This window comes from Nansenia antarctica, assembly GCF_963989245.1.
Source record: "Nansenia antarctica genome assembly, chromosome: 1".
NCBI lineage: Eukaryota > Metazoa > Chordata > Actinopteri > Argentiniformes > Microstomatidae > Nansenia > Nansenia antarctica.
The window spans coordinates 107425400-107437899 of NC_137674.1; the positions used below are offsets into that span (position 1 = coordinate 107425400).

The following is a 12500-nucleotide window of genomic DNA, read 5'->3' on the forward strand; positions in this document are numbered from 1 at the left end:
TCCTCTCCTCTCCCCTCATCCCCTAATCCCCTCCCCTCCCCTCCTCTCCTCACCTCCCCTCCCTTCCTCTCCTCTCCTACTCCTCCCCTACTCCGCTCCCCTCTCCTCTCCTCTCCCCTCCTCTCCTCCCTCTTCTCCATCATCAGTGGGGTTCAGTTCAATAATCAGTGAATCAGTGTTCTTCTTAATTAATGAGATGAACCACAACAACAAACTAGATCCACCTAGACAAACAAAGTTAGAGTGAGATGACAACCCTAACCCTAACCCGGGTTACACCCGTACGCTGGGGCGGCTGTGGCGCAGGAGGTAGAGCCGGCGTCTAATGATCGCCGGCCACATGTCGAGGTGTCCTTTGGCAAGACACTGAAGCCCAAATTGCTCCCGATGAGCGGGGTCGGCGCCTTGCATGGTAGCTTGGTCACCATTGGTGTGTGAATGTGTGTGTGAATGGGTGAATGAGAGGCCGTTGTAAAGCGCTTTGGAATAAGGCGCTGTATAAGTCAGTCTGTTTACCATTTACCATTTACCATTTACCATTTACCATTTACCTAACCCCCCCCCCAGGTGACATGGTCAAACAGGGCACCTTCATCACGCCCACGGGGCTGTTCCTTGTCTCCATGACGGTCATGTACCTGGTGACGGCCCTCTTGCACCCCCAGGAGTTCTCCATGATCGTGTACGGCCTGATGTACTTCATCTGCATCCCCAGCGGGTACCTGCTGCTGACCATCTACTCCCTGGTCAATATGCACATCGTGTCCTGGGGCACGCGGGAGTCCGCCAAGGAGAAGGTGGAGAAGAAGCAGCACAACCTGCTCTGTGACCGGCGCTGCAAGCTCTGCTGCTGGGACATGAGCTGCCAGGTACCTGTCTGTCTGTCTGTCTGTCTGTCTCTGCTGCTGGGACATGAGCTGCCAGGTACCTGTCTGTCTGTCTGTCTGTCTCTGCTGCTGGGACATGAGCTGTCAGTCTGTCTGTCTGTCTGTCTGTCTGTCTCTGCTGCTGGGACATGAGCTGCCAGGTACCTGTCTGTCTGTCTGTCTGTCTGTCTGTCTCTGCTGCTGGGACATGAGCTGCCAGGTACCTGTCTGTCTGTCTGTCTGTCTGTCTCTGCTGCTGGGACATGAGCTGCCAGGTACCTGTCTGTCTGTCTGTCTGTCTGTCTCTGCTGCTGGGACATGAGCTGCCAGGTACCTGTCTGTCTGTCTGTCTGTCTCTGCTGCTGGGACATGAGCTGCCAGGTACCTGTCTGTCTGTCTGTCTGTCTGTCTCTGCTGCTGGGACATGAGCTGCCAGGTACCTGTCTGTCTGTCTGTCTGTCTCTGCTGCTGGGACATGAGCTGCCAGGTACCTGTCTGTCTGTCTGTCTGTCTCTGCTGCTGGGACATGAGCTGCCAGGTACCTGTCTGTCTGTCTGTCTGTCTCTGCTGCTGGGACATGAGCTGCCAGGTACCTGTCTGTCTGTCTGTCTGTCTCTGCTGCTGGGACATGAGCTGCCAGGTACCTGTCTGTCTGCCTGTCTGTCTGTCTGTCTGTCTGTCTCTGCTGCTGGGACATGAGCTGCCAGGTACCTGTCTGTCTGTCTGTCTGTCTCTGCTGCTGGGACATGAGCTGCCAGGTACCTGTCTGTCTGTCTGTCTGTCTCTGCTGCTGGGACATGAGCTGCCAGGTACCTGTCTGTCTGTCTGTCTGTCTCTGCTGCTGGGACATGAGCTGCCAGGTGCCTGTCTGTCTGTCTGCCTGTCTGTCTGTCTGTCTGTCTGTCTGTCTCTGCTGCTGGGACATGAGCTGCCAGGTACCTGTCTGTCTGTCTGTCTGTCTCTGCTGCTGGGACATGAGCTGCCAGGTACCTGTCTGTCTGTCTGTCTCTGCTGTTGGGACATAAGCTGCCAGGTACCTGTCAGTCTGTCTCCCTGTCTGCCTGTCTAACTGTCTGCCTGTCTCTGTCTAGCTCTGCTGCTGGGACATGTCGGGTATAGATATCCTTCTGTCTGCTTGTCTGTCTGTCTGTCTGTCCGTCCGTCCGTCCGTCCATTCCTCTCTCTCTCTCCATCCATCCATCCACTTACCATACCTGTCTCTGTCTGTCTGTGTGTGTGTGTGTGTGTGTGTGTGTCCAGGTGTCCCAGACCACGGAGAACGTGATGCTGCAGCAGATCCAGGTAGCCATGAACCCTGGTGCCGCACAGCAGGGGGCCCAGGTCCTGGCCCCAGCTGACCCCCTGCAGACCCCCCAGGGGAGCCCCCCCCAGGGCAAGGACCAGCCGGACGGCCCTCCCACCACCAAGCTCCACAAGAAGGGCAAGAAGCACAAGAAGAAGGGCAAGAAAGCCTCCACCTCCAGCTCCACCCCCCCCTCCAGCTCAGACAGGTCGGAGCTGATCCTGCTAACATGCTAACTCAGGGAGGCTGCTAATATGCTAACATGCTAACACAGGGAGGCTGCTAACATGCTAACACAGGGAGGCTGCTAACATGCTAACACAGGGAGACTGCTAACATGCTAACACAGGGAGACTGCTAACATGATAACACAGGGAGACTGCTAACATGCTAACACAGGGAGACTGCTAACATGCTAACACAGGGAGACTGCTAACATGCTAACACAGGGAGACTGCTAACATGCTAACACAGGGAGGCTGCTAACATGCTAACACAGGGAGACTGCTAACATGCTAACACAGGGAGAACACACAGGTTTCAGACCATTCCTCATTCCGTTCCTTGCAGTACAATGAGTCCCGTCCTCCGATTTCTACCTCCCCCAGCCTCCCCTGGTGAAACGTAATACCCTCTGTTTACAGTGAGAGCAGCACGGAGAAGAAGGACAGCAACTATAGCAGCATTGACACCGACTATGATGATGATGATGATGATGACATGTATGATGACCCCTCGCTGGATGAACCCCAAGAGGAGAAGGAGGCCCTGCCTCAGAGTGGTGAGGAGGGAGGGGAGTGTATCATTAACTACTGAATATATCTGCATATCATTAACTACTGGAGATAGTTGCATATCATTAACTACTGAATATATCTGCATATCGTTAACTACTGAATATATATATATATATATATATATATGCATATCATTAACTACTGAATATCTGCATATCATTAACTACTGTAGATATCTACATATCAACAGCACAATATTATTATTATTACTTTTTAAAAGTATTATTATTATTATAGACTGGGTGCAGCCTGTGAAGGTGGAGTTATTATTATTATTGTTATTATTATTATTATTATTATATTATAGACTGGGTGCAGGCTGTGAAGATGAGATTATTATTATTATTATTATTATTATATTATTATTATAGACTGGGTGCAGCCTGTGAAGGTGAAGTTATTATTATTATTATTATTATTATTATTATTATTATTATTATTATAGACTGGGTGCAGCCTGTGAATGTGAAGTTATTATTATTATTATATTATAGACTGGGTGCAGCCTGTGAAGGTGGAGTTCCTGAAGAAGTTGACGTACGCAAACCTGAAGAGGAACCTAAAGGAGCAGATCAGGTAGAGCCAGTCTAGATCTATACCAGTCTAGTATTATATATCTATACAAGTCTAGTATCATAGATCTATACCAGTCTAGTATTATATATCCATACCAGTCTAGTATCATAGATCTATACCAGTCTAGTATCATAGATCTATACCAGTCTAGTATCATAGATCTATACCAGTCTAGTATCATAGATCTATACCAGTCTAGTATCATAGATCTATACCAGTCTAGTATCATAGATCTATACCAGTCTAGTATCATAGATCTATACCAGTCTAGTATCATAGATCTATACCAGTCTAGTATTATAGATCCATACCAGTCTAGTATCATATATCTATACCAGTCTAGTATCAAATATCTATACCAGTCTAGTATCATAGCAGTCTAGTATCATATTTCTATACCAGACTGACCAGTCTAGTTTTATAGATCTATCTGTCATCTGTATGCATATAATATGTACATATTATTATTATTATTATTATTATTATTATTATTATTATTATTACTATTAGTAGTAGTATTAGAATAATTGTATAACTAGTATGTGTGATTGTGTGTGTGTGTGTGTGTGTGTGTGTGTGTGTGTGTGTGTGTCAGGTACACGCTAAGGAATAAGAACCAGGAGGATGTGTGTGAGGAGCTAGTCTTGATGCTGACAGACACCGTCAACGCCGACCTCAATGACAAGGTTCTGACCCCTGGCCCTGACCCCTGACCCCTGACCTCTGACCTCTGACCCTGACCTCTGACGCTAGTTGGTTAGGGTTAGCTAGTTAGTTAGTTAGGTGGGGCTAGACTAATAAAGTTAGATTTGAAGGTGGGACCAGACTAATAAAGTTATATTTGACAGTGGGACAAGACTAATAAAGTTATATTTGAAGGTGGGACCAGACTAATAAAGTTATATTTGAAGGTGGGACCAGACTAATAAAGTTATATGTGAAGGTGGGGCCAGACTAATAAAGTTATATGTGAAGGTGGGACCAGACTAATAAAGTTATATTTGAAGGTGGGACCAGACTAATAAAGTTATATTTGAAGGTGGGACCAGACTAATAAAGTTATATTTGAAGGTGGGACCAGACTAATAAAGTTATATTTGAAGGTGGGGCCAGACTAATAAAGTTATATTTGAAGGTGGGGCCAGACTAATAAAGTTATATGTGAAGGTGGGGCCAGACTAATAAAGTTATATTTGAAGGTGGGGCCGGAGGACGTGTTGACGGACAGCCAGCTGGAAGAGTTGCAGCACGCCCTCAACACATCAGCACGCAGGATCCTGAAGACCAATCGGATGGAGCGGCTGGACAGGCGGGTCAAGCGGGCGGTGGAGAAGACGCTGAACGCCCCGCAGGTGGAGAAACTCTCAGAGGTAACACACACACACACACACACCCTACACAGATTTAGAAGTACATTCAATTCAATTCAATTCAACTGGTAACACCACCCTACCAGTGTAGCCATGGTAACAACACCCAAACTACCAGTGTAGCCATGGTAACAACATCCAGCCTACCAATAGACAGAGAATAGAACAGGGATATAATAATAAAGTTCTAGAATATATTAGAGATTATAGTGTGTGTGTGTGTGTGTGTGTGTGTGTGTGTGTGTGTGTGTGTGTGTGTGTGTAGGATGAACATGACTTCTGGACGAAGCTGATAGAGAGATACCTGCACCCCATCGTAGACAACGTCGCGCACAAGGAGGAAGTGACACGCGAGCTGAAGTCCCTACGCAACAAGGTGACTTCCTGTCACCCTCCCCCACCTCACCCTGCACTTCCTGTCACATGGTATCAGTCATGTCATCTGTGTGAATGAACCTAAACCTGTTGACCAACTCAGCTCTGCTAAACCAACTATCATTCCTCTCTCCCTCCCTCCATCCCTCCCATCCCTCCCTTCCTCCCTCTCCCCCCCTCCCTCCATCCCTCCCTCCCTCCCCCACCTCTCCCTCCCCTCCATCCATCCCTCCCTCCCCTCCCTCTCCCCCTCTCCCCCTCTCCCCTCTCCCTTCCATCCCTCCACCCCCCCTCTCCCCTCCCCTCCCTCCCTCCCTCCCTCTCCCTTCCATCCCCCCTCTCCCCTCCCTCCCTCCCTCCCTCCCTCCCTCTCTCTCTCTCTCTCCTCTAGGCGGTGTTCCTGTACTTCATCTGTAACTTGTTGTGGGTGGTGGCCACGTTCTTCCTCCAGGAGATAGGCAGTGATGTCATCAGCATAAAGATCCCTAAGCTCAGTTCCAACGGCAGCGCTACCGGGGAGTTCCTGTTGGTGGAGCCGCTGAGTCTGATGTTCCTGCTCTCCTTCGCCGTGCTGCTCATCATACAGTTCCTGGCCATGCTCTACCACAGGTAACCGTGGTAACCGTGTTCTCACCACAGCCAGGTAACCGTGGTGACCGTGTTCTACCACACCCACAGGTAACCGTAGTAGAAACAGACACCTGTGTGTCTGGTGTGGTGGGAGGGGCTGGTGGGAATGTGGGGGTGGGTGTGGCTGAAACATCATGATGTCACCTGACCTGCTCATCGTAGTGGTCACGCCCCTGTCACCGGGCTCCTCCCACCGGAGGCCACGCCCCTCTCACCTGGCTCCTCCCACCTGCGGCGCCATGGTAACGTCAGAAGGGGTCAGATCAGAATAGACCCTCACCCTAACCTGGTGTTTATGAGACTGACCCTTGTATGTGTGTGTGTGTGTGTGTGTGTGTGTTCCAGGATCTACACACTCATCCACGTGGTGTCGTACAACAGCACAGAGAAGGACTACAAGAAGAGGGAGGAGGTGAGACACACCCTACACACACTCACACACACACACACACACACACACACACACACACACACACACACAAGGCAAGGGGCAATTCAAAAGTGCTTTACATATAGCATTAAAAGAAATACAGAAAAAGAAGGATAGTACAAAAATAAAAAAATGGTAAGAATACATATATAAATATATATACATATATATATACTGTACATATATAAACAATGAATAAAAAGATATAGATACAAGTGTTATATTATTGTTATATTATTACTGCAACTGTATTCAAGCGCTGCTCTTCCCGACATGGCGTGTGAGATTGCAGGTACTGATCTGTATTTAGCCGCTATCTATGTAACAGACGCTCTAACAGACGCTCTGACAGACGCTCTAACAGACGCTCTGACAGACGCCCTAACAGACGCTCTGACAGACGCTCTGACAGACGCCCTAACAGACGCTCTGACAGATGCTCTAACAGACGCTCTAACACACTCTGACAGCTCTATCAGATGCCCTAACAGACGCTCTGACAGATGCTCTAACAGACGCTCTAACAGACACTCTGACAGCTCTAACAGACACTCTGACAGCTCTAACAGACGCTCTAACAGACACTCTAACAGACACTCTGACAGCTCTAACAGACGCTCTAACAGACGCTCTGACAGACACTCTGACAGACGCTCTAACAGACGCTCTAACAGACGCTCTGACAGACGCTCTAACAGACGCTCTAACAGACGCTCTGACAGACACTCTGACAGACGCTCTAACAGACGCTCTGACAGACGCTCTAACAGACGCTCTGACAGACACTCTGACAGACGCTCTAACAGACAGACGCTCTAACAGACACTCTGACAGACGCTCTAACAGACAGTCACTCTAACAGACACTCTAACAGACAGACGCTCTAACAGACAGACGCTCTAACAGACACTCTAACAGACAGACGCTCTAACAGACAGACGCTCTAACAGACACTCTAACAGACAGACGCTCTGACAGAAGCTCTAACAGACGCTCTAACAGACACTCTAACAGACAGACGCTCTGACAGACGCTCTAACAGACGCTCTAACAGACACTCTAACAGACAGACGCTCTGACAGACGCTCTAACAGACACTCTAACAGACAGACGCTCTGACAGACGCTCTAACAGACAGACACTCTGACAGATGCTCTAACAGACAGACGCTCTAACAGACAGACACTCTGACAGACGCTCTAACAGACAGACGCTCTGACAGACTCTCACACACACACTCACTCACATGCACACACACACACACACACATGTTATGTATGTTATCACTAATGTTTGTCTGTGTGTGTTCAGGATGAGTTTGACGATGGTCTGATGATGGAGAACCAGATGGCTAACGGCCTGATGATCACCAGCGACGACCTGTAACCATGGAAACACTTCCTGTGACCGACCCTGGGAACACTTCCTGTAACCATGGAAACATTTCTTGTGACCCCACAATGTTCACAATGAGGCAGAACCTTCGGCCCTGAACAGATAGAAGAAGCGCAGCGTATAGATCAGCCGTGGTGTCTGTGTGTGTGTGTGTGTGGGCGTGTGTTCTTTCAGAAATTTGGTTTGGAAATCAAACAATGACTACGAGGTTAAAGTAGAGACACTCAGTTTTTATTCGATGGTGTTTGTGTTGATCAACCCCTAACCCTAACAATCTCACTATAGATCTAACAGTCTCATCCTAACCTAACCCTCATCCAGTCTCATCCTAACCCTCATCCAGTCTCATCCTAACCCTCATCCAGTCTCATCCTAACCCTCTCATCCTAACTCTAACCCTCATCCAGTCTCATCCTAACCCTAACCCTCATCCAGTCTCATCCTAACCCTAAAGCCCAATGCACACAGCGTGCGATTTCTGTTGCACGCCAACATTCCATTTTGAAGTTTGAATGGAAGTCTATGAGAAAATCGCATCCCAATGCACACGGCCCCGATTTTAATCGCACGGCGAAAATTCGATTCCATTCATGACAACAATGGAATGTTGTCGTGCAACAGAAATCGCACGCTGTGTGCATTGGGCTTAACAGTCTCAGTCTCACTACATGTACATGTTGTTGATTCACAGTTCAAGGTTCGAGGTGAGATTATCTAACAATAACCTCACCTCAGATCTAACCCTAACCCTACTGACCTGCTAGCACCTTTACAAACCTGTGACCTCCACAGCACAACCAGCATAACCAGCACAACCAGCATAACATGTGACTGTAATTCAGCCCCGCTTGAATGTATTTATAGGGAAAGTTGATTGAGAAAAGGTCTGTGATGTTTCTGGTCTGATGACAGATTGGTGTGTCTGTGATTATCTGCAACAGCCGCCAGTCAGTAGCTGCACATTTCACTTTAATTAAGGTACTTCAATGTCGTGAACATAAAGGGATATTCTACTTGTGATGTTGTTCTGTTTTTGTTTTTTTCTATGATGGAACTCAGATTCCTGACAAGTCAACTGTCACACACACACACACACACGGTGTTCATTGATTGTTAAGAAAATCAGGTCAACTGTCCCTGTCACACACACACTGCTCACTGAGCAGTTATCAGCTGATGGAAACTAACCGTTAATGAACACGACCGTTTACGACCGGAGTTTGACCACCTTATCAGCAAGAGTGGAAGTGTCTTTTACTGATGTTTACTGAACACATGTAAGCACCATGGAAACACTGTACACGAAACCAATTTCATTGGCTGTTTATTCTGTTAAAGTTTATTAACTTAAAGAGAACGATGACATGGAATTATCGTAGTGAATAAATTAATTATCCAGATTATATACAGTACATGTTCCCTCCCAGATGTCAGGGGAGTGCGTTCATACATTCGCTCAGAGCGCACACTGGGTTCAAAGTCATAAAGAGACCAAGTAATTTGATTGGACGAGAGGCGTTCCGTGAGTGCTGGTCAGATTTCCAGAACGAATTTACGAACGCAGCCCCTGTTGTTTGTGCGTGATGCTTCATGGAATCTCTCAGGAAATGATACTCTTAATATCAAACTAACGTCTGGAGAGAAACTAGATGAATCATTCTTATTAGTCAAGTCAGAGGTTTAGGAAGGAAGGGGGGGTCAGATGGGGGGAGGAGGAGGGAGACGGGCCGCAGGGCTCAAGGTGACCATCACAGAAGCTGTTCACGAAGACAGGGCCTTCTTCTTCTCCATGCTGCAACAAAATAATAATAATAATCATCATCGTCATCATAATCAGATAATAATAGATAATAATCAGAACTCAGACACCTAGTACCTGAGTGTTTGAAGATCAAAGGCAATACTTAGATTAGACACTACAATTTATCGATGGAGATGGAGAGCGTATGGAGAGCTCACTAACTTTCAACGTAAACATGACCTCTAACCTTTCTAAACATAAACATGACCCCTAACCTTTCAACATAAACATGACCTCTAACCTTTCAACATAAACATGACCTCTAACCTTTCTAAACATCTTACTTGTATTTGATGAGTCTGGAGCCTTGGACCAGCTGAGCCGTCTCATTGGTCAGGTGACAGGCGAATAGGAGCCAGTTCCTGGGCTGCACCTTGTAGGCGAACCTCATGAACAGCAGCGAGTAGCAGGTCAGGGCTGGGGAGACACATTATCACATTATTACATGATCACAACCCCATAGAGAATGACAACATTATTACATTATCACATTATCACAACCACATAGAGAATGACAACATTATTACATTATCACAACCCCATAGAGAATGTCAACATTATTACATTATCACAACCCCATAGAGAATGACCCTCCTGGTGATTATCACAACTCCTGGTGAAAGACCAATACATTATTACATTATCATAACTGAGAGGTCTGTTGACCAAACATTCGCATGTTTCCACAGCGGGCTTAGACCCTAACCCTAACCTGTTACAGAACAGAACCTGTTGGGACACATTTTACATATTTGCCCCTAGCGTGTCTGAGCTGACCAACTGCAGAATGTAAACCAGCTAAACTAGCCTACGAGACAGGAAGTAGCCTACGAGACAGCACACCTGACTGGGCTCATTCTAAACTAGCCTATGAGACAGGACACCTAGTGTGTGTGTGTGTGTGTGTGTGTGTGTGTAAATCTCACACCTGATGTGTGTTTCTAGAGCAGCTGTCTCTCTAGTCAAGGTTGTGTATCTTTACACTGTTGGCATCTGCGTCACTCCCAGACGCTTACATAGATCTGTGATTATAGAACAGTCACATAGATCTGTGATTATAGAACAGTCACATAGATCTGTGATTATAGAACAGTCACATTGTTCTATAATCACAGATCTATGTGACTGTTCTATAATCACAACAGTCACATAGATCTGTGATTATAGAATAGCATACAGATCTGTGATTATAGATCAGTGTATAGATCTGTGATTCTAGATCAGTCACATAGATCTGTGATTCTAGATCAGTCACATAGATCTGTGATTCTAGATCAGTCACATAGATCTGTGATTCTAGATCAGTCACATAGATCTGTGATTCTAGATCAGTCACATAGATCTGTGATTCTAGATCCGTCGTGTCTCACCGAAGGTCATGCGTCCGCTGATGATCTCTGGGCTCTTCTTCATGTCCGCCAGCGCAGCGATGGGCAGCCCCCAGTTAGCCACGGGACCCCAGAAGTGCTGCAGAGAGAAAACCAGGTTTAACATTAGAACAGTAGAACAGCCGTGTCTATTTTACCTACTATAAGATTAGTTAGTTACCCTCAGACTACTGACATTAGTTACCCTCAGTAACAATGAGACGTCACGTGATGTAGGACCTACTTACCGTGCTGGGTAGCAGAGATGACCCGGACAGCAAGGCCACAGAGACACAGAGAGGAGACGAGACGAGAGGAGACGAGACGAGAGGAGACGAGACGAGAGGAGACGAGACGAGAGGAGAGAGGGGTGATTAGAGATTATACTACATTACAGTAATGCTGTAATGTGTCTTAAACATGCACACAACACATCATAGACTCAGTATTAGATCTATACAACACATCATAGACTCAAATGAGTCCAGATCAAAGCTGCAGACAAACGTCCTTCAAAGAGGACTCGTCGTTCTCGACACATCAGATAAGAGAGATTAAAGGACTAAAACACCGAGATAGTTTAATGGTGACTCCGATTCTGTGTCAATGCCTAACTGTCAAAGACACACAGACACAGACACAGACAGACAGACAGACACACACACACAGACAGACAGACACAGACAGACAGACAGACAGACAGACACACACAGACACACACAGACAGACAGACACAGACACAGACAGACAGACATACAGACACACAGACACACAGACACACAGACACACACACACACACACAGACACACACACAGACACAGACACAGACACAGACAGACAGACATACAGACACACAGACACACAGACACACACACACACACACACAGACACACAGACACAGACACAGACACAGACACAGACACAGACACAGACACACACACACACACACACACACACACACACACACACACACACAGACACACAGACACACAGACACACACACACACACACACACACACACACACACACACACACACACACACACACACACACACACCCTAACCTTGTCCTAACCTGGTCAGATAGTCCCTGAACTCCTTGCTCTTCAGGTGGTCGACAGCTTTGCGGGCCAGGGTTCCTGCCATGGTGTCAGATGTGTGAAGGTTGTAGGTTATTAGCAGTTGATGCAGATCTCTGGGGAGGTGATGGCAGATGACGGTAGAGGGCACCGATCACAAACCAGAATATAGCGTCTTCTCTGTGTTTACGACACTGTCGTAAAGCAGCCGTGTAGCCCCTAAGGTTGCCAGATGGGATTGATCATTTCCAGCCGAACCACCACAGTCTACAAACCGCTAAATGCACTAAAAACCACCAGCCCAAAAACCTAGATGGTCAGAAAACCGCTAATGACTAGGTGCCCATCTCCTGCCCCATGTCTGTTGCCAATAATGTTTTGTAAAAAAAAAAAAAAGCTGCACATCGTATGTAGATACTAGGGTGTGTGTTTTACCTTCATGCATTTTGTAACTTTCAGGCACTGACATTTTGATACCGCCTAAATGCTATTTATCCAGCCCAAACCTATAA

At 46.9% G+C, this 12500-nt stretch overlaps 2 protein-coding genes across 2 annotated transcripts in view; one reads left to right on the plus strand and one right to left on the minus strand.

Annotated features, from left to right (window-relative positions):
* Window positions 1–7733, plus strand: part of chs1 (chitin synthase 1) — a gene marked incomplete at both ends in the record, with an annotated part of 36722 nt that extends 28989 nt beyond the window's left edge. Inside the window, 10 exons of the mRNA XM_080529516.1 lie at window positions 568–869; window positions 2127–2377; window positions 2814–2950; window positions 3461–3542; window positions 4138–4228; window positions 4742–4912; window positions 5178–5288; window positions 5679–5896; window positions 6263–6329; window positions 7659–7733. Coding sequence (XP_080385642.1) covers window positions 568–869; window positions 2127–2377; window positions 2814–2950; window positions 3461–3542; window positions 4138–4228; window positions 4742–4912; window positions 5178–5288; window positions 5679–5896; window positions 6263–6329; window positions 7659–7733 — 1505 coding nt within the window. The remainder of the gene's footprint in view (window positions 1–567; window positions 870–2126; window positions 2378–2813; window positions 2951–3460; window positions 3543–4137; window positions 4229–4741; window positions 4913–5177; window positions 5289–5678; window positions 5897–6262; window positions 6330–7658) is intronic.
* Window positions 7734–9823: 2090 nt separating this feature from the next.
* mpc1 (mitochondrial pyruvate carrier 1) lies at window positions 9824–12159 on the minus strand (the record flags this gene model as incomplete). The annotated part of the gene is made up of 4 exons (XM_080531241.1): window positions 11985–12159; window positions 11159–11162; window positions 10914–11010; window positions 9824–9960 (listed from the first exon to the last, which is right to left on the minus strand). The coding sequence occupies exons 1-4, from the start codon at window positions 12053–12055 to the stop codon at window positions 9824–9826; spliced, it is 309 nt and encodes a 102-aa protein (XP_080387367.1). The 5' UTR covers window positions 12056–12159.
* Window positions 12160–12500: the final 341 nt, after the last annotated feature.